The sequence below is a fragment of the Anthonomus grandis genome, chromosome 16, assembly GCF_022605725.1.
Source record: "Anthonomus grandis grandis chromosome 16, icAntGran1.3, whole genome shotgun sequence".
Lineage (NCBI taxonomy): Eukaryota > Metazoa > Arthropoda > Insecta > Coleoptera > Curculionidae > Anthonomus > Anthonomus grandis.
Window position 1 is genome coordinate 10,532,296 of NC_065561.1, and position 24,403 is coordinate 10,556,698.

A 24,403-nucleotide genomic window follows, 5' to 3' on the forward strand; every position below is an offset into this window, starting at 1 on the left:
GAGTGAGAAAACTGTTAAAATTCTTTCAGCTACAAAAATAGGTTTTCAAGAGACTCTCAGACCAACACCACACAGATACCTTAATGTTTTTTCTGAACAGTAAAAATGATGTTACGGATTCCCTTGGAGCACAAACCCCAAAATGGCAACACATAACGGATATGAGAGTCTATTAAGGCGAAATAAACTGAACGAGAAAAACAACCCCTCCAACTCATGCCTGGCAACCTGACTACAAAACAACCAGAAGAAAGTTTAGCAGCGAGGCCCAAAACACGGTTATCAAACCTTAAACTCTCATCAATGAAGAGGCCGAGAAATCACAATAATCCCCACCATGTAGTGGGCTCCGCTCATCAAACAAAAAAGCCTCCACATTACACCTAAAGCCCAGAACAAAAGTCTTATCAACATTGAATACAAGTTGATTGCAGATGCACCACTCTTTAATTTTATGAAGGTCCTCCACTATAAAAGATCTAGCTACTTTTTGATCTTTGTTATGCCACAGAACTGTAGTATCATCGGCAAACTGAACCACTAGTCCATGCGGTGGTAGAGAGCTTAAGTCATTATTAATGTATAATAAAAATAAAATAGGACCTAACACTGACCCTTGAGGTACACCACATTTAAGGTGTGCTATCCCTGATGAAAATCCAGATGCAACCACCCTCTGGGTACGACCAGACAGGTATGACTTCAACCACTTCAAAGCCACTCCACTAAATCCGTAAAAACTAAGCTTTGACAGCAGTATTCCATGATCCACACAATCGAAGGCCTTGTACAGATCACAGAACTCTGCTGCTGCAGACTCCTTGGAGTTCATAGATAGATACACACTTTCCAAGATTCTGAAAATGGCATGTTGCGTGCCCTCAGATGACTGAAATCGATACTGATTAGGAGCACATTGTATTTGGTCAAAAAAGAGACAAGTCTCTCTCAAGAACCTTGGAGAAGGTAGATAAAATTTTTATAGGACAGAAGTTAAAAAGTCGGTCCAAGCTACCACCTTATTAAAGAGGGATAATCATAGCTTCCTTTAAACAGGAGGGGAACTCGCCCTGAAGCAATGACTGATTGATTGCCTAAACCAAAGCACCTAAAGAGCTCGCAGGCAGAAGTGACACCAGACGTGAAGAGTTACCATCGGAATCCGAAGACCTATGATTGTTCAAGCACTGAATTATTTCAAGGACCTCGGTGGCATCTACAGGGTGGAAGAAGAATGATTGGTTAATAGAATTCCGATTAAGATACTGCAATGGATCGCCGTCACTGGAAACTGCTTCCAGTAACTTCTCTGCATTATTAGAAAAGTAGTCATTGAAATCATCGGGCCCCAAGTCTGGTTCAACCAACCACTGACGAGAAGAGTGCCTACATTCGTTATTGATTGACCAACTTTCCTTCTGTCTATTACTGGCCGAGTCTCAGCGCTCATTGTAATACAGCTCCTTTCTGACTTTTATCAGACGCCTATAAATTTTCCGATAATCCTGAAAATGAGACCTGATGAATCGATTGTCAATAGATTTGCGAAGTCTTGCTAAGAATCGCAAATTTTGGGCAGATGTTTTTAGTCCCGCGGTGAACCATAGTTTTCGTCTCTTGGATTTAATTCTAACCAAGGGAAAGCAGATATTGATTTTATCACGCAATGTATAATAACAGGAAGAAAATGGTTGTGGAGCAGTCTAAATTGTATTCCAGTTAACAAACGAAATAGATTGAGAAAACAAATTCATATTGTTCCCACTAAATATTCTCCCAATGCGGCGGCCAGATTTGTTTTTAAAGTCACCAAGGAATTGGACATACACACCCTCATGATCCGATATACCCACTGAGTGCACTGAACAGGTAACACCGTCCAAATTACTGCAGAAATAATCAATAGTGATCGACGAAGAGGATGAAATACGAGTAGGTGTATTAACATGCATGATCAGTGCAAATGATTTCAAGATTCCATTAAAAGAAATTCATTGCGATAAGGAAACCTCTGAATAATATTAAAATCTCCAGCTAAGATAACACGCAAGTGAATAGGGAGCTGGGACAGAAGAATCTAACCTGTCAAGAAACATACCGATATTTCCAGTTTTTTCAGTTTTTTTTAATTCATTACGCAAATGTTAAATAATTGCTTCAATAATCTTATCTTGTTCTTTATTGTTTCTTTCTTGGAAATAACTGAGGTACAGCAACCATACAGTATACCCCCCAAAACATCAGTGATCCATCTTGATAATGTGACGATATTGGCAACGTGACGAATATCAGCTGTTCTTCGTTATTCCAGAATGACGCTAGCGGGTACACCGCACGACATCTCTGGAAATACATGAGAGATTAGCGAATCTTCCGGAAGCATGGTCTGTCGAGTATATACGGAGCCGCGTCACCGCTGCGATGCCAATTCAAGTGCAGCTCGGAATATTGCCACGATATTTACTAATATTAATTGCTAATAAATAGTAGTAAATAAATATTTATAGTGGTCGCAAGTGATCGTGTTTAGTAGTGTAAGTGAATTACTAGTTGACTATTTTTGTGCATCAAATATTTTAATTCACACCCAAACAATTGTAAAAAAAGGGTTCAATAAGGAACAATTTCTCTGACTAAAGTAAGACGTTTTTATCTACCTGGACCCCTCCAGATTTTTTTCCGTTGAATATCATTGTCTAGGCCAAATCAAAATCCAAAAATTGTACGAAAAATTCTAGGCACGTAAACATAGGCATTAAAGACCTTCTTGCCGTTAGGTTTGAAGAAAAACTTTCTTCTTATGATAATAGTCGAAACTACCCTTTGGTGTGTACACAAAAAATGAGTTTAAAGACCTGTTACCATTATCGTTCGGTTTCTCCTGGCACAATTAACCATATAATGATCTTATCTCTCTGATGTCGTCCTGATCGAAGTCCGTGGAATATTGAAATGACGCTCAATCTGTTGATTTGATAAATCTTTTTGATGTAAAATTACTATTTTTGTCTGATCAAACTAAAAAATCAGATTGCCTGGCATTTCACCAAAAATTTGATCGATACTTTATCACTCGAAATAGTTTAGAACTGTTTTATTTTGTAAATGCCTGCATATCGTCAATCCAAAACAATTTTTTACCACTGTATTGTTGTTTATTTCTATGTTAAGATAAGACGGGATTTATATGCAAAACATGACCAGCCTATATTAAATACATCAAAATTTGGCAAGGAAGGCTTAGATTTTTGGAGATGTATATACCTAATAATATTGTATCGTGTCAATTAAGCACTAGCCGCTCGTTTTGTGAAATAAATCTCGGCAAAGCTAGTACTACTCGGCAGTTATGGCCAATACTTTGGCCAGCACGAAGCAAGTATTGGTTTATGCAAATCCAGTAAATACCCGAAAAAATCTTAACCAAAAAATAATCAATGTTGCCCAGGAGATCGGAATTAAAGTAATAACCAGAACAACAAAGACGGAAATAAGAAGACGCTGCCGAGCTTATATCCGCAATAGAGATTCTCAGTTTGTTCAATTTTTTTGAAATATAAAAATACTTTTTTACTATTCATAATAAATTTACAAAACGGTATCAAGTAGTTTTGGAAGAATTTGTAGGCTGTGAGCTAGCTTAGGTAATAAGAAAGTTGTAAGGAAATTTTGACAACTGTAACCCTAATATGTTTCGAAAAATAACGACGAGAAAGTGTAATATTATTTTCAAATTAAAAAACCTAACTTTGCATTTTTAATTTTTATGTTGTAACAGTTAATTTATAATAGAGTCGTAAGATCATCATATCGTTTTTTTTTGAGGAAAAAACATTTTTCAAAGAACAATAAATGTTTAAAAAGCAAACTAACATTGGGTATTTAAGGATATGGATTAAGGATATGGAATAAGGATAAGGATTCATTATGGATTTATATTCATAAACGTAGGCAGTGAAAAGACCTATTTTTGTTATTAAAATTACGATATTAAGATGTTGACCTATAGCTTTATGACTCTATTATGATGCTTTAATAACGTATATTATCTACACAGGACCTTTTTTATATATATCGTCTATTTTGACTCAATTTAAATAACAATTCTCTCCCAAGACTGAGGAATTGATGCAGTGGTTAATGAATGTGGCAGATTGCTTTTTCTATGTCACTCCAACATACCTTGTTGTAACTTTTCCCATAAACTTAAGCCCTTGCCCTCTGGTTCATGATGGACGCTGCTGTATCCGAAATATGCTGAGAGTCTTAAGCTAGTTCCTGTTTTTGGACAAAAAGAATACAGAACTATATTTAGAATATACGAGTGGAGCGAGTGTCTAATTTCGTATTATTTTAATGATCTAATCTATGTTACGCTACTGCTTTTAAACACGCTTATAGATAGTATAGGATTATATTTTCTCTCCGTCACACCTAGCCAGCTCGTGCGTTGTGCGAGAGAGACGACTCGCGACCGACGGTGGTCAGACATTTGACATTAATCAGGCAGAACGTTTACGTATCGTTTAGAACATCTCGTTGATCCTTTGTAACAAGTAGCAATAACTTCCTTCACTTTATTTTTATAGATTAAAGTTGTAAAATTAAACTTTGGTTTCTCTCTCTTCAACAGGGAGATTGTATGTTTTTCATTTTGCCATAACCTTTAACTCCACTGCAAGTATCCCCTATTTATTTACAATTAGAAATTATGCTCTACAGTCTACATGCTTAATTTCTCAATGCTAATTTCCTTTTATGTGGGTTGCTTCTTTTGCCTTGGTTTAATATAAGTATTAGTTCTCCAAAGTATTTTTATATGACAAGCCTTAGTTTTAGAAACGTTAAGGCACACGAAATTTGAATCGCACCATGATTTAATAATAAATCGTGAAAATAATCCCTTTACTTTTAACTCATTTTAATCATTCTTTATTATAATTTTCTTGATGCTGCGCAAACTAAAAAAAAGAACTTTTAACACGTGTTTAACCGTTGATCTCAATAATCCGCGATAAAATAAATCACACTTTGGGTTTACTGGAAATATGAATACGGGAGATCAAACGATTTTCTCTGCTTTTGTTAGTGCTGGTTATAGCAATAATTGAGATGTCACATCTCTCATTAATTTCAGTCCAATGGGATTCGAAAATTTACTAGAGTATTAAAAGGAACTCTGCTGGCTTAATAAGTGTATATAATGGTTTTTAGAAAATACTATCGTTACTTTTAGATAAGTACAGCAAGATGTGTTCATGCTTTATGTAAGGCAATTAGAAAACATCATCATGTTTTTTCATAAAAAAATTACAACGTAAAATCCTATTTTAGATAAATTTATTTTTATCTTTTATTCAATTTTAGATTTTATTTAGATTCTATTAATTTATGAATAAAAAATAATAAAGGATTTAAAAGCTAATAGTGTTAGTACTAGCTAAATATGCTCTCTTTGAATGTTTAAATGCAGATTTTAGTGAAATTGAAAAAGAAATGGCAAAACCGATCAAAATGATATCTTATTCTTTCTCCGTTGGAGATAACCGAAGATGTTAAAACTGAAAAATTAAAAAAATCAACTTCCACCTTAGAAGTGAAACGTTAAAAGAATGTAAGCAATTTCTAATGAAACAGCTTGACCTGCTAATAAATAAATATTTTGAGAATGGTTACGGCACAAAAATGTTGAAAAAAGCCGTTGTCAACTCAGTTCACAAATCAGCATCAGAACTCCTAAATATAAATAGTTATTATCCAATTTCAGATTGCAGTGAATAGAGTCTTTGAGAAAACCATAAAGAATCTACTGTTTTTTTAGACCAGCATAAGTAGTATATTTGATTAAACCAGTCAATGCCAATTACTCAATAATAGGTAGAAGAGAAAAACTGATTTGCATATTTCTGCATTTGACCAAGACATTCGACACCATTGCTCAAACTATTTTAAAGGAGATATTGGAAAATGCTGGTGTGAGAGAGGTGATTAGGAATACACGTCAGATAGAGCCAAAGGCGTTGACATTGAGGTATATCACAGTCGAGAAGTTAATAAAATAGGTATTCCTCAGGAAACCATTTGTTCTGATCAATTTCTACATTAATAATTTATTGCATTTAAAGTCTTCTTCTTCTTCAAGTATTCGTTTTCCAAATATTCACATTCATACTAGATATGATGACTTTGTTTACGGCTGCTTTAAATAGTTTGGTAAAAGCTGCTGAGAATCATGTTTTGACCTAAGTTTTTAAGCCATGATATTCTCCTTTTTCCTAGTGGTCTTCTGCCATAAAATTTCCCTTGGAGAACGGACTTATGGTGACGGATAAAAAGGTGATATCTGCCTTTCTTCTTCATAAAATTTCCGAGGTCCGCAAGCTGTCTTTTCTGGATAATGTTTATTACTTCTAAGTCCTTCTTCATACTCTTCATAACTGCCTTGTCCAACCATGATATTTTCAGCATCATCCTGTAAAGTCACATTTCGAGGACCTTGAGTCTTCTTCGTTTTGAAACTTTTAAATATTTTTTCCGTTTTATTATAGTTTTTTATTTATTAGTTCTTGTAAGTTCTTTATGTTATTTTTTAAAGCCACAGTTATTTTTAAAAACCTTTTTTAACATTTCCTCCGAATAGAGATTAAATATGAGCGGTGGCAGGATACAGCCCTGTGTAGCTCCTTGAAAACGGTTTACTGTGTTGGTTTACTCTTCCATATTAATATTAATAGTAGCCAAGTGATTTCAGCAAAGGTTTAAGATAATCCTTAGATCTTTAGCATCCATCTCCGTATTCATCAAGACATCTATAATTTTTTCGTTTTGTTCTATCGAATGCCTTCTGGTAATCTATAAAATAGGCAAAAATATTACAGCTAATATCCTTATAGCGCTAGAATAATACTTTTAGACAAACAAATGCATCTCTTGTACCCATAGATTCTTGGGTATATGATTTTGAGGAGCAGCTTTAGCATGTAACTCATAAGACTAATTCTTCTGTGGTTACCGCCCGGTTTAGCTTTTTGATTCCCCGGTAACATTATAAAGAATCTTCTCAAGCCATTTTCCATTCCATTCCATTCCATTCTCAATCAAGCCATTTTCTTGAATCCTAGTATTGTGGATGTTATTAAATTGCCAGTAAGGAATATGGTGGACTCATCGTTAAGCCTACCGATATCATCGAAGCGGTTGGAAAAGTGCATGGATAAAAGAATTGTTGTTACTTTGAGGAGCATGGTCAACGACAGTTTGAGATTTCGTTCCGTTCTTGCTATTCTAAAAACATACTTCCAACTGTGATAAATACATTTGAAAATCGAAAATATAATGCTTCCTTGTTTCTTGATTCGAGTAAGGCTTTTGACTGTATCTCTTACACAGTTTTTTTTTTTAATAAAATTTTATAAATTTTTGAAATCTGGAGCCAAGTCAGATGATTCGTGTTTGGGTGTACTGTCGTCAGCTAAGAGAGTGGATGAAGAAATGCCACAAGGATCGGTACTTGGCCCCTTATGACATCTCATACATAATCTTCCAACATACAACAATAACTCAATATGCACCCTCTTTGCCGATAGCACTACGATCGCCCTTCATTATAGTGAGCTTCTTGCGGGATGTGTCGAAAGCTCGGTGGAGAGTTGAGCAATCGTTCCGAGCTAATGGACTAGCATTACATAGACGCAGGAAATGGTTTTCAGCCTTAAGGATCTAGGTGGCGGAGATCAGAAGCCTCTTAAGTTTTTAGGAATACATCTTCGTATTTAATGGGGAGTTCATGTAGCTGCTATCTCTGGGAGATTGCGCGGAACAGTTTTTCTGCTTCGTGGCCTCCAGGGCTCAGTATCTGGAAGGTTTTGCTGTCTGCATATTATGCTCTATTTCACCCTATTATAACTTATGGAATTATAGCCAGAGTAGGGCTGTTAGGCTACTAACAGGTCTAGCTGACCAGGAAGATTGCAGGAAAGCCTTTGTCGGACTTAGCATTTTAATTTTTCTGCTGAGTTCATTCTTGAAAATTTGTTCTTTGTTAAAAAAAAAAGCGAGGAGCATTATACTCCTAAGTGTGAAGGGCATGGAAGAACATGAGAGGTCGTAATAACATTAGGCTAATTTTTGGTAACTTAAGAAAGTGTCAAGGCAGACCAGAGTATTGTTCCATCAACAGGCTGCCCTTTTCTATTAAAAACAGAATTTTTCATAAATTCAAGGAACATGTTAAAAGGTACCTTTTGCAACTTGCTCCCTTTAGCACATATGAGATTTTAACCAATAATTTTACAAATTTTACTCGTTAAGTGTATATGTGATTGTTAAATTAGTATAGGCAATTTTAAAATGTGATTTATATTCACCAAAATATTTGGCATAAATAAATGATTTGACTTGACTAGAAAACTGAGGAATTCCGATCTACTTCATCCGGTCCTTTTCTCCCTTTTTCTCTTATGATACTAGGTGAATCTCCTTTCTAATCAAAAATTCTATATAATTTCTCCAAGTTTTTAACTATTTTCTCTATCCACAATCAGCTCTCTTGCACCATTTACGAGACTCATCAATTTTGCTTTGCAAAACTTCTATTTCTTAGCATTTCTCATCCAACTCTTCTTGTTAGGCCTCTCGAATATTCCTCTGTATATCCTGTTATATCTTAAGAAATTGTTCTTTTGTTGTCCGCGTTCTTCCATGAGTAATATAATTTCTTCTGCGATCCATGATTTATATTTTACTTCATCATTCTTTAGATATCTATCTTTGAGATTAGTTATTGTTTCGGCAAGTATCAATATTTATTTTTCTGTGTTATCAGTTTCCACCGCAATTAATCTGCATTTGTTGTTGATGTTCTTTTCTTGGTTCCTTACTGTGTCGTTCTTAAGTTTTTTAAGATTATATTTTAGTTGTTTTGTTTTACGTATAATTTTAAATTTTCTACTATATTCTCCGACAGGTGGATTGTGGTTCGACTGTATATATGCACCCGGTTCTTTACGCTTGTAAAGCTGCTTCAATATCTTCGATTTATTAAGATATAATCTATCCAGGCATCTAAGGAATTCCAGGTATTTGTTATTACCAACAAGGTGTTTGTTATTTCCAAGACATGTTCTAATGCAAATACACTGGGAGTTTCCCTCTTACGTTCTTACTCCAAGGCCGTAAGATCCTATGTATGTTCCTTTTTGATACTTTGCTTATTTTTTCATTGAAGTCGTTCATTATGATAAGGATTTCTTGTTCAGGAAGTTTCTTTATTAGATCTTTACTCTAAGAGTAAAATTCTTTTACTTACTCTTCAGTGTTCTCAGTGGTAAGTGCATATATCTATGATGATGTTCACAGGTGCCGTATTCAATTGCAGGAGCATGACTTTTTCGTTCATAGGCAAAAAATTAGTGATATGTCTAAGCAATATCCTTTCTGATAATCAATTCGTACCTTCCATTAGTAGTTCCGGAGTAGTATATTCTATATCTTTACATGTCGCAGTAGCTGAAGCCGGGCCATCTCATCTTACTCACTTATATGATCTCTATATTCAATCATCTCATTTCTAACAGAGCATTCTGAATTTTACCACCTCGGACCATTGTCTTTACATTCTATTTAAAGTCGATTGGAGAAATATTTTTCTACATATGATTCATTCTTTATCTCTAAAAGCACTTTTATATATCTCTTGGCTGCAACAATAACTCTTTATCCAATTTTAAAGAACTAAACATTAATGTTAATGATTGTACTGTAATAATTAAGTTTATTAATAAGATATAATATGTTGATATTATTGTATTCGATCCTAATCTAAGACGGACAAACCATATTTTTTATGTATTCAATAAACTAAGATCTTTTGTCTAAAAATTCAGAACTGAAGAAATTGTTTATATGTTTAAAATTTTTATATATTTCTTTATACAACCCTATCTAACGTGTAGTTTGTTATGGTGAGGCGGCGTATAAAAACACATCTTTATTGTCTACGAATTTTACAAAAAAAGGTTACTAAAGGTTCTTGGCCAAGGCTGAAAACATCCTTCTGATTTAATATGAAGAGAGTAGTTTTTTTGATCTGATAATAATTTTTAATAAGCATTATTGAACGGTTGCTTAGAAAGAAAAAGCTCTTCCGGGTATCGAACCCTCACATTAGAGCAAAAACTTAAACAGGCATTTTACCTAAAATGCACCCGACCTTAGCGCATGCAAGCCTATCCATACAAAAAGAGAGTAGAATCAAAATGTAACAATTTATTAACGTAAAGGACTAATATAATAAAAAAAATCGACGTTTTTTATAGTTATGTTTTATAGATTGGCTGGATATATAAAAGTAAAACGATTTTGTTTATTTTAATCCACAATACTACTCTTGATGTCCTGCTCCCTTCTCGCCATTAAGGGCCATTTATAAGAAAATATTTCTTACTTTTTTATGTGTTTGTATGTTTACATTATTATAATGATAAAAACTGATATAAGGTCCTATCATTCTTACACTATATTTTTTTTTATAAAAAGACATACGTAAACTTAGAGAATAGGAGAGAAGTTTAAACTAAGGACAATACAAGTCAATTTCCAACAATATACTTACGTCGTCGTAATTCTCGAACAAAATCAATAAGCCAAAGATAACCGGAGCTGAAGAGTATAATTCTGGAAAACCATAATACAATGAACTAAAAAGCCTTTTGTACCTACCTACTCAATACTCATTTTAGTGTGTACTTTTTTCTTAGTGGTCAAGTGCACAAGCCAAATTTTGAATAATTTTAATAATAGATATATCTTCCTTGTGTATTTTTTGAGGACCAAAAATAAAATTTTACGTTTGGCTAAAACATTTAGGCTGTTATGAACATAGCTCTTCTGATGGACCTGTCGTGTCCCACCGAGGCCAGTAGCCTTAAAAAAAGTAATACGGCTCTCTGGTTTGAAGGACTTAAAGTTTCTCAGGACACTGTAGGTGTTAACCATAAATTTGATCCTAGCGCGCGTGAGTGCTCGTGGTGATACCGCCTTAAGGTAAGGCGCAAATTATTGAGACGCGTATAGCGCGTGTGCCGCGACGCAGCACAGCACGTATTTTTGTATCCTAGTGAATATTATGAAACAGGGCAAATTGGCGACGCGACGCGACATGTCGCGACTCGTGTCTACGTGCCGCAGTGATTGAAACTCAGATTCTCGTGCATGAGCGTGCCTGGCTGTCTTGACAGTAGTTCATTTGCAATTTGTCTTTATATTGGCGATGGGTTTGGAAGAGCAGCTAATAGAGGTAGTCAGAAAACACAGAGAACTTTATTATACAAAACATTCGAACTACATGAAAACCAAAATAAAGACTAGGTTTTGGGGTGAAGTTGCAAAGGAGTTAAAGTTTAAAGACGGTATATAAATAAAAGAGTAACTAACATAGTACATAGTTTTAGTAATTTCCACTCATAACCGTGTGGTATTGCCATGGAACACTTCCCCAATTATTGAAATATTCTGTGAATTTTGCTTTTACTGTAAAAGCATGTGCCGAATTCCTCGTCTGATTACCATGTAGTGGAACTAGCTGATTCGCTGGCAATTTTTCAATGTCCTCTAACTTCCCATTAAGTATTGATCCGGTCGTCCTTAAGTAATTATGTAGCACGCAAGCTGCCTTTGTAATATCTCTCACCATATCAACTTTATTTTCCAAAAGTCTCCTAAATACACGCCATCGCGAAGCTAATATACCAAAACAGCATTCCACGGTTTGTCGAGCTCTAGACAGTCGAGCATTAAAAACTTGCTTTTCATAATTTCCCGTTACGTGTCTTCTTGGATACGGCTTCATAAGGTTTTCAGACAAAGGGAAAGCTTCTTCTCCCACAAAAAACGTATGGCATCGGATCAGCAATGTTTGGCAGCATTGTAGGTGCGGGAAGTGATAAAGAATGTTTCATGATTTTTTTGCCCAACGCACTGCTGGAAAATAAACTTCCATCACTAAATCTTCCCATAGCTCGAAAGTCAATAGTGGTAAATCTATAATCTGCGTCAACTGTTGCCAACAACACCACAGAGAATGTATGTTTATAATTGAAGTATGAAGATCCGCTTTTGCCGGGTTTCTTAATTACAATATGCTTACCATCCACTGCTCCAACACAGTGTGGAAATTGCCATGTTTGCTCAAATCGTAAGGCAGCTGATTCCCATGTTTCAGTTGTAGGTTCTGGTAAGTATATTGGTTGCATATGCGTCCAAATTGCAATAGCTACTTCTTTTACAATATTAGATACCGTTCTGAACTATCTCCAGATGATAAATATCTGAAACAAACAAAGTTATATAATAAGATATTTTAAGTGTTCTTAAACATATAGTGATAGATCATACTAAATTAATTATACTTTACTAAGAAAATGTATTCTAAAAATGCTTAAAGTGCTATCTAATTGTTAAAATTGTAATTTTGTTTCAGGAGAGGAGGCAGAAAATGCATAGTTAAAATTAAGAGGTAGCTATAGGGATGCACGTCGACGACAACAAAAATGCCTGAGAAGTGGAGCCGCTCCAGAGAACGTCAAGCTCTGGAGATTTCAAAAGCAAATGTCATTTCTCGATCCCTGTATATCAACTGGACCACGACAAGGAAATATTGTTGCCGATAGCGATGATGACTCAAGATTTTTTCCAGAAACGGCAGAAACTGAAAACTTGGAAAATGACGGAATTGAACGTGAAGAGGAAGAATCCTTACAATTCGGTCCTGCTGAAGATGCTTCTCAAATTCTTGAAGAAAGTAATGATGTTGAACTCCCGCCCAGCGTTGCTAAAAATGCGACCAATACTCAAAGCATGAAACGTCCAGCAGCTAAATGAGAGGGCACGACAACGAGCGGACGATAGAAAAACGTTATTACAACAAAACAGTAACTTCGATGACCCTCTTTATAACTTTTTTATATCGATGTATCAGCTTAAAAAAAAAGATGACAGCCAAATATCAACACAAGGACAGAGGTCAAGTTTACAATTCAGTAGCCGAAGCAGAAGCAGATATTATGAACCTCCCATCTGAGCGACCATATTCTGCAATCTCTTTTCACGATTTCTCTTCACGTAGCAATACATCAAACCTTTCTTATGCAATTTCACCCCATTATCAGCCTCTGGAACCAGTCCATACAAGTTTCCTTAATGAACAGGAAGGACATCTAAAAAATGAGCAAACAAGCCATCAACCTACATCCGGAAGTTCGCTGGTTAATTTCATAGAGCGATTTCAATAAACCTTTACACTTCTTTTCTATGCAATTTACCTATTTATGATTGTCCAATAAAAATATGTCTATATACACTTTTAATATTTACTTACCTCAAGAACACTGCAAGTTTTTCTTCAGTACCAATCGGCTTTTGGGCATTACATCCCTCTAAATCAATTGATGGTTTTATTATCTCGTGTAATTTATTAAACTGTTTTTGATTCAAACGAAAGTAATTGATACAAACACCATCAGGAAATTCAGATGTCATTTTAAATTGTTCATGGCTACTTCTTTTTGATAAATAAAAATTATTTGGAGATTTCAATTTTTTGGCCATCAGTAAATGGAACAATACCACTTCTTTTTTAGTAGACTATCTGACTCTGACTTTGAACTAAGGGAATCTAAATAAATATAATTATTTCGTATAAAATCACTCATCTTTTAAAAGTCACGTCGACTGTCGCACTGAGGGATTAAAAAACTGCGTCTCAATATGCGAATGCCCACGCAGGACGTGTGGCACGTGCGCGTCGCGTCTCTCGTGTCACGTCACCTCCTACGCGCTATACGCGTCTCAATTTGCGCCTTGCCTAAATACCAGTGTCCGGTTAAGAGATTCGTCACTAACCAAATTTCTCGTCTTTTTAAGGGCAGTAGATTTCTCTTGAGGCAGGGAGAAGGCCCGCCAGCATGGCCTGAGTGTGAGTATCCAGGTACCCAGACAAGCGGAACCCTGCAGCACACCTTTACCAGTTCCTCCAGAACGTTATGTACTCTTGTACGAGCTTGGAGCTCACATTTTCGGCCGTAATAGCCTTAATGGCAGCCCTGCTGTCCGAGCAGATTAATACGATGGTGTTGCGGTCTCCGCCGTTTAAAAATTCCGGTCGGCATCTTAATACAGCAAAAACTTTAGTCTGGTAGGCAGTAGCACACACCTCCAGCGAGTATGGTCGGCTGGTATGTGGGACTCTACTACAGAGCCCCACATCAGCTCTATTGTTTATTTTGGAGCCATTTATATACCAGATGATCCGTTAAGATTGCCATTTCTCTCTGCCTGCGATGTGGTTTGCAAAATTCTTGTTATTTATAGTCTCAGCTGCCATATAGTCACTACCCATCAGAAGGAGGGGATACTTCTGTACAGCCTGTGATTAGATTTTTATTATTTGTATGCGCAATCCTTATTACCTCGAATTGGACCACTAGGTCCAATGGCAGAAGGCTCAACAGAGTTTCTAGCAGTCTAGTTGACACCGTTTGCATAGAACCCCTTATGCTGAGATATAAAAGGCGCTGGACTCTATCATCCAGTTGGCCCGGCTTTTTGCCTTCTCTGTACATGGACACCAAACGATGTGAGAAGAGATTTGATAATAGATCAATAGATCCAGTGAAGAATCTTAGGGGACAGACCCTAGCTATTACCGAAAGCCTTTTTGCAGACCCATAGCGCACAAGTGCCCTGCTTAATTCGGCGCAATCGTATCAGGAGACTTTGGAATATAATGTGATTCTCAGAAATCAAACTGTGAACTGAGTATTGCAACTGCACTCCCCTAAAGACATAGCAGGTAGTGTACCAAAGTTATATCTCCAAGTGAATAATAGAAGCCTTGCTTCTTTGGAGTTGATTCTAAGACTCCCAGAGTAGTACCATTTGTCCATTTTAGTAGAACCCAGCTTGGTGTTATCGGCGTAGGCCTGTATATATAGGTCGACCTTGTTTAAATATTCGATCAAGCTATTAACCACTAGGCACCACAAGGTCAAGGATAATAATCCTCTCTGCGGGCAGCCACCAACGTTTTGACAACCTCGGGGTCCGAAAACTAAGAGGGGGATCGTGAGACGAGTTGGAGCCTGGAAAGTGAGTACCTAGAATGACTTCTAAGGCCTCTTTCTCATTGGTTACCATCTGGAAGTGACAGCGACTCCATTTTAGTACACGGCACACCTTGCACAGGCGTGCCGTGGAGGATGTGTCTTCAAGAACCTCGCAGAATCGCCTTCAGCACTTTCTTTTAGAGTCCTAAAGTATCTTCTGTAAACTAGTGTATACCGCCGGGCATGTTCTTTCACTTTAAATAGGATTTGCCTGTGGTCCGACATTGTGACGTCATGGGACACCATCCATGAGCCAAAAATGTTCAGATCGTGAAATCGATGATTAATTGGCCCCAATTAACATAGAAAGTGGGAACATTGCCCCAGTTGAGTAGTTATAAGCAGAGGAAGTCAACCAAGGAGCGGCCTCTTGGGTTCTCATCTCTACATTCTCAACGGCCGTGATGCGAATTGGAATCACAACCCATGAGAAGCGGGAGATTGAAGTCCTTATAATATTTGACTACTGCAGTAACGACCAGGGGAGGTGAATCATTTTCTATGGGAAAATAGGCATAGAAGACTGCCAGAGTTTTTACCAAACCTTTGGTACTTTGATGGACAAAAGGTTCCTTGTGCAATGTATTGCTAGTTGAACCTAAACCTTTAACAGTCAGGGTTGTTGTATTAAGGCACCGCTGATGAATAGCTCATTGAGCCTTTTGCACAGAACAGCAGTAGAATTTTAAAGTATAGTGCAAATATAATTCAGGCTAGATTAGATAAACTTACTAGCAGAGGGTGTGAGTGCCGAAAGTTGAGAATGTGGAACTGTGTGTGCATGCCTAGTAATCGGATCTGAAAGAGCGGACTTGACCATTGTGTGTGACCGTCGTGTTTGACCATTGAGGCAATTATTGAAGTTCGAGTTTCGTCATTTGATTAGAGCAAAGTTATTTATATTTTAAAATATATCTTTGTTTACAATCACGCTAGACTTAATGGAATCATTTTTCTCTTGATATATTTATTTGAGGTATCATAATTTGCAATATATAAGATTAAGGATAGTTTTGGCGAAGCAAAGCAATGCTAGTTCATGGGAAGAATCTGCTTGTTCAAGGAATTTTAATGTGTTAATTTATTTACAGAATATTAGGAATTGCGTGATTTTCTCTGATTCTTTAATATTATCTTGCTACTAAGCCGCAGTTGCTGATGAACTTTCTTATTAGTTACTATATGCTTAAAGTTGTTGAGGTTAATTAATTCCTGTGCATCAAACCTTTTAAAATGGCTTTTAGTTGTTAAACCAAATGAGACAAATGAAACTAAAGTTTGTGCAACACATTTTGCAAGGGAATATGTTAAATATCCTATGGTACTAATGATAACCCGAGAGGAATATTGATCTTGTGGATCACAAATTCTTAGAATTTGAAAACCCTGTAGATAAACAAACCTCTCCTCTTCAGGTAGTACAGATAACTTAAAATTTATTGAGAGGAATAAGAAATAGGATTATTTCAAGGTTCTTAGAGGCATTGACTATTGTGTCTGCATCTCTGCCCATGATTGAAGTGTCGGTTTTCTTGGCTGATTTTAAAAAAGTTTAAATTTATATTTTTTTACATTAGTGTAAGTCGTCAAGTGAGTTAACCTGCGAATTAAATAGATAAACCAAAGTGTTAAAATTCTTTGCTATCGCTATCTCTGGAGAAAAAACTCTACTTCTTACTTTAGTTTCAAATTTAAATTGTAAGAAATTTACCACAAAACAGAAAATATATTTAATTTGGGATTAAAATTAAAAACATTTTTAAACTAATTTGCGTCATTCGCAAACATGAAAATCTTCGAAATCAATCAATATTACCAATATATACCACTAGCAATTATTGCGAACTTGGAAAACTGGGGGATACATAAGGTTACAGAGATCGTACATTTAAAACTAAGACTGCAGTATTTTACATCCGGTATTGATACAATCAACTCCTGTCTAAGTCCTAACCCGACAACAGATTTCTTTGATGTTAGAAGTGACGCATAAGTTTTATATTTATTTCTTGTACACCTCTTTACTAAACTAGGACAAACTTGTCAAAGGAAAAACTTAATGTCGCACTACACTTCACTTAAAGTTTCGCTAAACAGTTCAGATTGTACATAAAATGCTCCAATGCAATTTCCTCTTCTCAACTTTCCCTTTAAGTTTCCAGAACAAGTAAACATAACCGATGTTCACTTCTTGCATATAATTTCAAATTAGGAACATTATGTAGAATAGGCAAATTAAAAGAATAAAAATTCTATAATTTTAAACTAATTTTTTTTTACAGATTTCGTTGCAGTTTGTGGCGAAATATGCGATCAGTGGACATGTTGGCCGGAGACACCTGCCAATAAAAATGCCACGAAACCTTGTCCTAAAATCAGAGGAACTGTGGAAAATGGTAATAACACTAAACTAATTAAAAATAATGTACCTAATATTAATTTAAAATTTTCAATTTTGTCTAACCTAATAAAAATTCAAATATTGGAATATTGCTTCTTTAAAATTTTCAGGGCTGGCCTATAAAGTATGCACAGCAAGCGGCTCGTGGGAGGTGAAATTAGATCTCTATGGAATTCCGACGAACTATACACACTACGAGACTTGCATAATGCCAGAGATTCAACAGTTGACTAACATGTGTAATGCCTTTGGGTTGGGAGAGTGTGCTAGGGTAAGCATATTTAATATTTTTTTCTCTTCTTTGATATAAAAGATTATAATTTTATAAAATATGACTTTTATGCACCGAAAGATTAAGGGATTATGATCTTAAACCAAAATAAAAAAAGCCCATAAAAGAATGGCGTTTTTTAACGATTGAGGAGATAAAGACGGCATCAAAGAAGGAGCTGAACAAGATCAGTGATCTGTGAATTTTTATTTAAAGCATTACACCAATTTTAAATTAGCTTATAAATTGCATTCTCGGTTGATCTTTTATCCCGAAAAATAAACGCATTGTTGCCAATATAATTTTTGCCCAAAGAAGACTTCAATATCTCTCAGGATATCTCATACCTTGACTTTTACAAGGTATTGGTTTTTAGTAATTTCAAGTTGTATAAACGTAAATTTTCTCTGGACCGATACTAAGAAAATTATATGCCCTAATTAGATCATTTATGAATTAGAGAATCATAATAGCTATTTATGTTTTACCTATCTATTATTGATTTATAATACCTTAGAAACGGAATATGTTATGGTAGCAATAATACCTGCTATCACACCTAGGGCATTAAGTTAATGCCCGGAAATTTTATTGCTTATCCAATTTTATTTCTCTCATAATAAAGAATAAACATCCATTTTATACAAAAAATAATGTTTCTTTAAATACTAAAAATTAAACTTTATTTCCAAAATAAAAATTACAATTTTGAAATGTTTCGGAAAATGTAGCTGATCCCACTATAAAATGGTCGGTAATTTTTGTGATGGTAGAGGTGGCAGCACTAACGCTATTTTGTATAGTTTGTAAATTGTCCATTAAAGAATTTTCAATAGTCGATACGGAATTAACCTCGGAATTAACTGAATTGGCAATCATTTTGGCTACTTTATTTTTGGATAAAATACTTTTTTCTATATATCATTCAGCTACTGAAGAGCTTTTCCATTTCCCATGTTGTTTTAGCATTTCAAACGAAGCACCTGCCTCAACAAGTAAAGTTGACGATGTGCGACGCAAACAGTGGCCGGTATAAGCTTCTGCATTATTCAGTTTTAAAAATTCAATGTTGGAACGCTTCCTATGGTATTTTTTCCAACAGGTTGTACTGTACAGCGACTCTTTCTATAGGTAAGAAAGAATTTTCGCTCCTTTATTCCAGCTGGTCTTAATGGTGCGTACTTTTTTATTAAATTTAAAGCGCCTAAATCTTCTTCAATGATAGTAAAACTTTTTGAAGTTGAATTTTTAGTTTCTGGTACCTTTATAACCAAGACCATTTCTCTATCTTCAACATCATCAATGGTCATTTTGATCAACTCATCTCGTGTTAAACCTGCAAAAACACCCATTACCAATATTAATTTGTGTAGCAAGTAGATATCATCAGGAGCCTTCTTAATAAATTTTATAATTTATTCTCTTTGCAAAACTTTAGACTTCTTCGTGACATATCCTTTCGACTTACTTTTTAAAAAAGATATGAGACGATGGTATTGCGAGATGTCTATATTTTTATAGACCATTAACGTAGACCTAAGGGTAGAATACTTGGTCCAGAGAGAGTTCGGACTGTATTTTTTCCGACTAAAAATATTAACATTTGTTAAAAATATGTACCTATTAAAATAAAATCAATAACTTACCAGTTCCTGAAAATATGCCATTAGAACGGTTTCGGTTATTTGAACAATTGCGTTGGCATCTTTCCAAATACCAAATATGCCATACTCCCGATCATACTGTTCCCTTGATTTAACTGGCAAAAGATTTTCGGTCGCTTTTATGGCCTTTTCTCTTATATTTTATCGAATTTCTTCCATTTTAAGCCAATATTTAAACAAAAAATGCCAACTGACTAACTGACAGAAACATCAAAGTCAAACTTAAATAATCACTGCAAGTCACTTGATAAATTTCTGTAGGTAGGTATGTACGTACACCTACCTGTACAGGTAGACCCTATTTTTTAATTAATATTAAAATTATTTTGGTTCATAAAAATCAATTTTTAGGTGAAACATAAAGCATTGTATGCACCACGGGCATTGTTAGACTCTAAGGCCGTCGTCCCACCAAAGATACACGACAGCGACGCCACATCTCCGCGATGTCGCCAGCGTGTATCTTTCGTGTCGAACCCATGTTTTAAAATCATTTTGTCCCCACCAACGCTGAGCCGAAGACACATCCAAATGCGTGTCTGGATTTTAATTCAAAATTAGAAGATGCTGTAGAAAAACATGCTTGTTTATATAATTATAAGCTATCAGAATATTCGCGAAAAGATTTGACTGAAAAAGCTTGGGCAGCAGTAGCCAAGGAAGTAAACAGCGCAGGTAATTTTTCTCAATAAAAGGATGCACCCACCATTTTCTTTTTTATTTTTTATTTTTTTTTCTATTCCGCAAATACCAATACATTGCAACCACATCCTCGTCTTCACTCGATGACATTTTGAACTAAACTGAACAACTAAACTTAGGAAACACGAAACGCGTATCTTTGGTGGGGCAACTGCATGTCGTCTGAATGTGTCCAGGCGAAATCGTATCGCCTTCGCGTCGACGTCACGTGTCTTTGGTGGGACGACGGCCTAATGCCCATCAGGAGGAAACCTAATATTTCAACCTTCCGGGCATTATCGTCCTTACAATGCCTAGTATTATGCTATATTATGTTTATTCTTTATTATGAGCGAAATAAAATTGGATAAGTAATAAAATTTCCGGGCATTATCATAATGCCCGCTTATAATGCCCTAGGTGTGATAGCAGGTATGATTGCTATCATAACATATTCCGTTTCTAAGGTATTACAAATCAATAATAGATAGGTAAAACATAAAGAATTTATTTAAATGGGTCCCTAGATCTATAAACCTAACGCCTCTTAATTAATTCATAATCTGAGTTAATGCAGCAACTTTAGTATAGAGTAAAATTTACTGTAAGCATAAGATTTTTTTTTGTAAAACCAAAAAAAAAATTATTGTAATAAATGTAGCTTTGTCGCATATCAAGTAAAGAAAGGCGCTTAGTTTAAAAAAACTGAATTTCCATTATTACTGTTCCTTCGTGTTTTCGTAGACGAGGGTTCAAATTAATTTTTTTGTTGCTAATACATTGCCATTGGAAATCACAGTATATAAAAAGTAATATAGAATATTGCTTAATATTAGTAAAATTTTAATATTGTCTATGTATGTTTATTTTATAAGAAGTTCTCAAGGATATATACCCTAAAAGTTTTAAGGAAAAAATATTTATTTACGTATACTAACTAGTTGGACATCGAGAAAGTTCTCTATGGAATCCTTTTATACCCAGAGGAGTCTTAAGTATAATATCTAGCATTTGTCTTGCTTTGTAGTGCACAAGACTAGTTGCACTTACTCTATGAGCCTTCCTTATTTGATGAAAACGAAGTCAGTTGACTAGCCTATGAATCTGTCTTTTTTTTGCCTTTTTTGATAAGTTCACCTTATAATACTAAAAGTACATACCATCTAAACATTCCTGTGTTTTCAGGGTTTCTCTTTTCTTACTGAGCTTTTCAGAATACACTATTTTGCTCTAATAAATTTCATATAAATGTTTAATATAATGTATTACTGGCGATGCCTCTTGTGCATCAGATTCTTTTCTTCTATAATTAGATGCTTGTGTAGCTTTTGTGTCTCTCCTTAAATATTTTGTTTTACCTCTTGCTCTTATTAAGAGTAACTGTAATAAGAGTTCACCAAGTTAAGAGCCTGAGAATAAAAAAATGAGGTTCACTGGTCTGAAGAATTTGACATGCCAATGCTCTGCTTTCCTTTAGGATTAAGTATAAATGCTATCCTAAAAGATTATTTTTGCATGCTAACTTAATCCTTTGAATCTGGATAAAAGCAATATTACAAAATACTTTGTCTTTCATCGCAGTATATTTTTTATGAAGTTTTCTTTGTTTTTTTTAGTTAGGGTGAAGTGGGGTAAGTGTAATCAAAAAAATGATAGTGGCACTTTAAAATTTCATAACAAAAAATCAAAAGAGAAATCGGGTTCATTTTTAGTAGGCACAGAGCTTATTTCTTTGTTAAATCAATGTTATATTTATTTATTTTTTGTCTGCTTTTGTTTTTTTTATAAACCAAAATAAAAAAAACATGTCGGCTGATATGTTGAAGTGAATGGGGCAAGTGTACTATAGTATGAAAAATTCTGGGTTAAAAAAAATAGCTTGATACCTATCTCAATTTATAAGGAAGTTATGAACTTTTTTCGTGGAGCAATGATAGGGAATAAAACTCAAAGATTTTCTGAAAAGTATATTACGTAGGTAAGATGAGCAAAACAGGCTGTGACATGTTTTTTTTTTATTTAACGTTATATGAGGTAACGGATACTGGAAAAGTTAGTTCTCCTCTTCGCCCTAAAGTGGGTTTTGGTAAAACTCGCTCTATATCTGATGCAGCCACTAAGTTATGGTCCTCTTGTTCAGGCCAGTGAAACACTGAACTATGCGCGTTTCGGTTTGATTTTTTTTTTAAACTTAATGGTAGGTTGCGATTCTTCATCAAGCGTTGTTATTTGACCAGCATAGAAAAGTATACTTTTCTTTGCTTTAAATGGGACCAAAACCCAGTTTCCAATGTTAAGGTTTTCTACCCCTTTGAGAAACAATTCGTCTTGTTTTAATGATGATTCATCTTGTTTTTCTTCATCTTCCTCTAACCTTTTTGCATAAGTCTCAAAGGTGACGTCATCGGATTCACTGTCACTTAAAATTTGCGGTTCGTCTTTATCTGAAGAGCTCTCAGTAATATATTTTGCTTTTATTTTTTTTGATTTCTTCTTTGTTTTCTTTGCTAATTCTTTAGCTTTCTTTGCTTTATCTTTCGCTATTCTTTCATCTTCTTTTTCTTGCTCAGCCTTTTTCTTTTTTTCTATGTTTTCTTTTGCTGTTATAATTTCAGCTCCCGGAGCTACCCTTTTTCTTCTTTCTTTTTCGTTTGGGCGGGGCGATTGCCTCACTGTTTCCAGTAACAATTATTCAAATAATACAGTACCTCTACTTGGTGCTGCTATTGGTATTGGTCTACTTGGCTCTGCTATTGATTCTGGTCGCGGTGCTGATGCTAGTTGCTGCGTGGTTGGTTTCTCTCTTGATGGCTCTTCATGGCTGCTTGTGCTGGGTTCATTAAGAGGTTGTTCTGTCGCAGGTTGGGGATTTCTCAAATGTTCTTCATATCTTCGTAGAGCTTCTGGATCATATTTAGAGCGGTCGATGACAGATCTATTAAATGGGCATATTCCTCCTCTACGAAAGCCCGATGTCAGTAAAGCTGACTCTGTATCTTTCCAAATTGTGCTCACAAGTACCGAAAAATCTTTCTTTGGTATTTTAACACCCACATGTTTTCTTTGGTACTCCCGTGACTTAGGGCTCTTAAAGACCGCTAGGTCCATGAGTTGCAATAGGTGGCTGGAGTGTGGAGGTAATTTAAGTACAATTATATCATTTTCGACAGTCGCCTCGATAAGTTTTGGGTCTAAGTGCGTTGAATGTCCATCATACAAAAGCAGGATTGATCTTTCAGGTACAACGTTGCGAATAAAAGTTTTTGTAAGATAGTTTACAATTATTTCGGTTTCCATCAAACCATTTGGTGACGCAGCATAAGAAGTACCTGGAAAGGTAGATTCCTTGGGAGCCAGGTACTCCATAGATTTTTTCCCTTAAAAACAATTAATGAAGGCAGTTTATCCCCATTGGCGTTGCCACCCATGAGAACTGTCGTACTCTTTCTTCCAGGCCCGGTGATTATTCTTGAAGCAGGGGCATTTTTCTGACCCACAATTTTAGTTTTACTTGGATCGAGCGTAAAACTAGTTTCGTCGATGTTATAAATCTGAGAAGGCTTATTTTGCAGATCGTTATTTTCTAAGGTTGCTTTTAACATGTCAAAATATTGTTCAATTACAAATAGATCATTGGATTTTTTCTGGCATACTCCAGTCCTTGTGTTTTTTTTAAAGCTAGTCTGTACCTTTTTTTAAAGGATAAGAACCAATCCTCGTCAGGTATTCCATCTTTAATTCCGGCGTTTTTATTTTATTTTTCGTGACATGCTTTCCCACCAATTCTAAAATTTCCTTTCTGCTGAGCCCCCAACCCCACTTCTCCATGATTTTTATGGCATTCATTAATTTTTCTTCATCAGCTGCAGGTATTGCGGTGGGTCTTCCTTTGGACGTGCTGTTTGATCCTCGGGTTCCTCGTAGGTGTTTTTGAAGAGTGGAAAATGGGATTTAATACCTCTGGGCAGCACCACGAATACTGATACGATTTTCTTGGATGTTTCTGATCGCATCTTTTAAAAGTTCAGCACTGTAAGAAGGGTCTTGTTTCTTTTTTTTTTATACGCTCTCACTATTTTGAAGGAACTCACTAGGAACTGTATAAACTAGTCTTAAAGATTTCCACACTGTCTTTACAATTAATCAAAGTCGTTGGTAAGTATTTACACTATTTCTTCGATATTAGTCTTAGCCTGTAACAATAGAGAAAATGATAGGTTATAGC

At 35.4% G+C, this 24,403-nt stretch overlaps 1 protein-coding gene across 8 annotated transcripts in view; it reads left to right on the forward strand.

Moving 5' to 3' along the window:
- The window catches only part of LOC126745795 (PDF receptor), a 388,971-nt gene that overhangs the window by 304,814 nt on the left and 59,754 nt on the right, over nucleotides 1-24,403 (forward strand). For all 8 annotated transcript variants that reach the window (XR_007663679.1, XR_007663680.1, XM_050453794.1 and 5 more), the window contains 2 exons: nucleotides 17,444-17,557; nucleotides 17,673-17,833. Coding sequence is in view for 6 of the 8 variants with exons in the window: in XM_050453794.1 (XP_050309751.1) it covers nucleotides 17,444-17,557; nucleotides 17,673-17,833 (275 nt within the window). In the remaining 2 variants the exon portion in view is untranslated. The remainder of the gene's footprint in view (nucleotides 1-17,443; nucleotides 17,558-17,672; nucleotides 17,834-24,403) is intronic.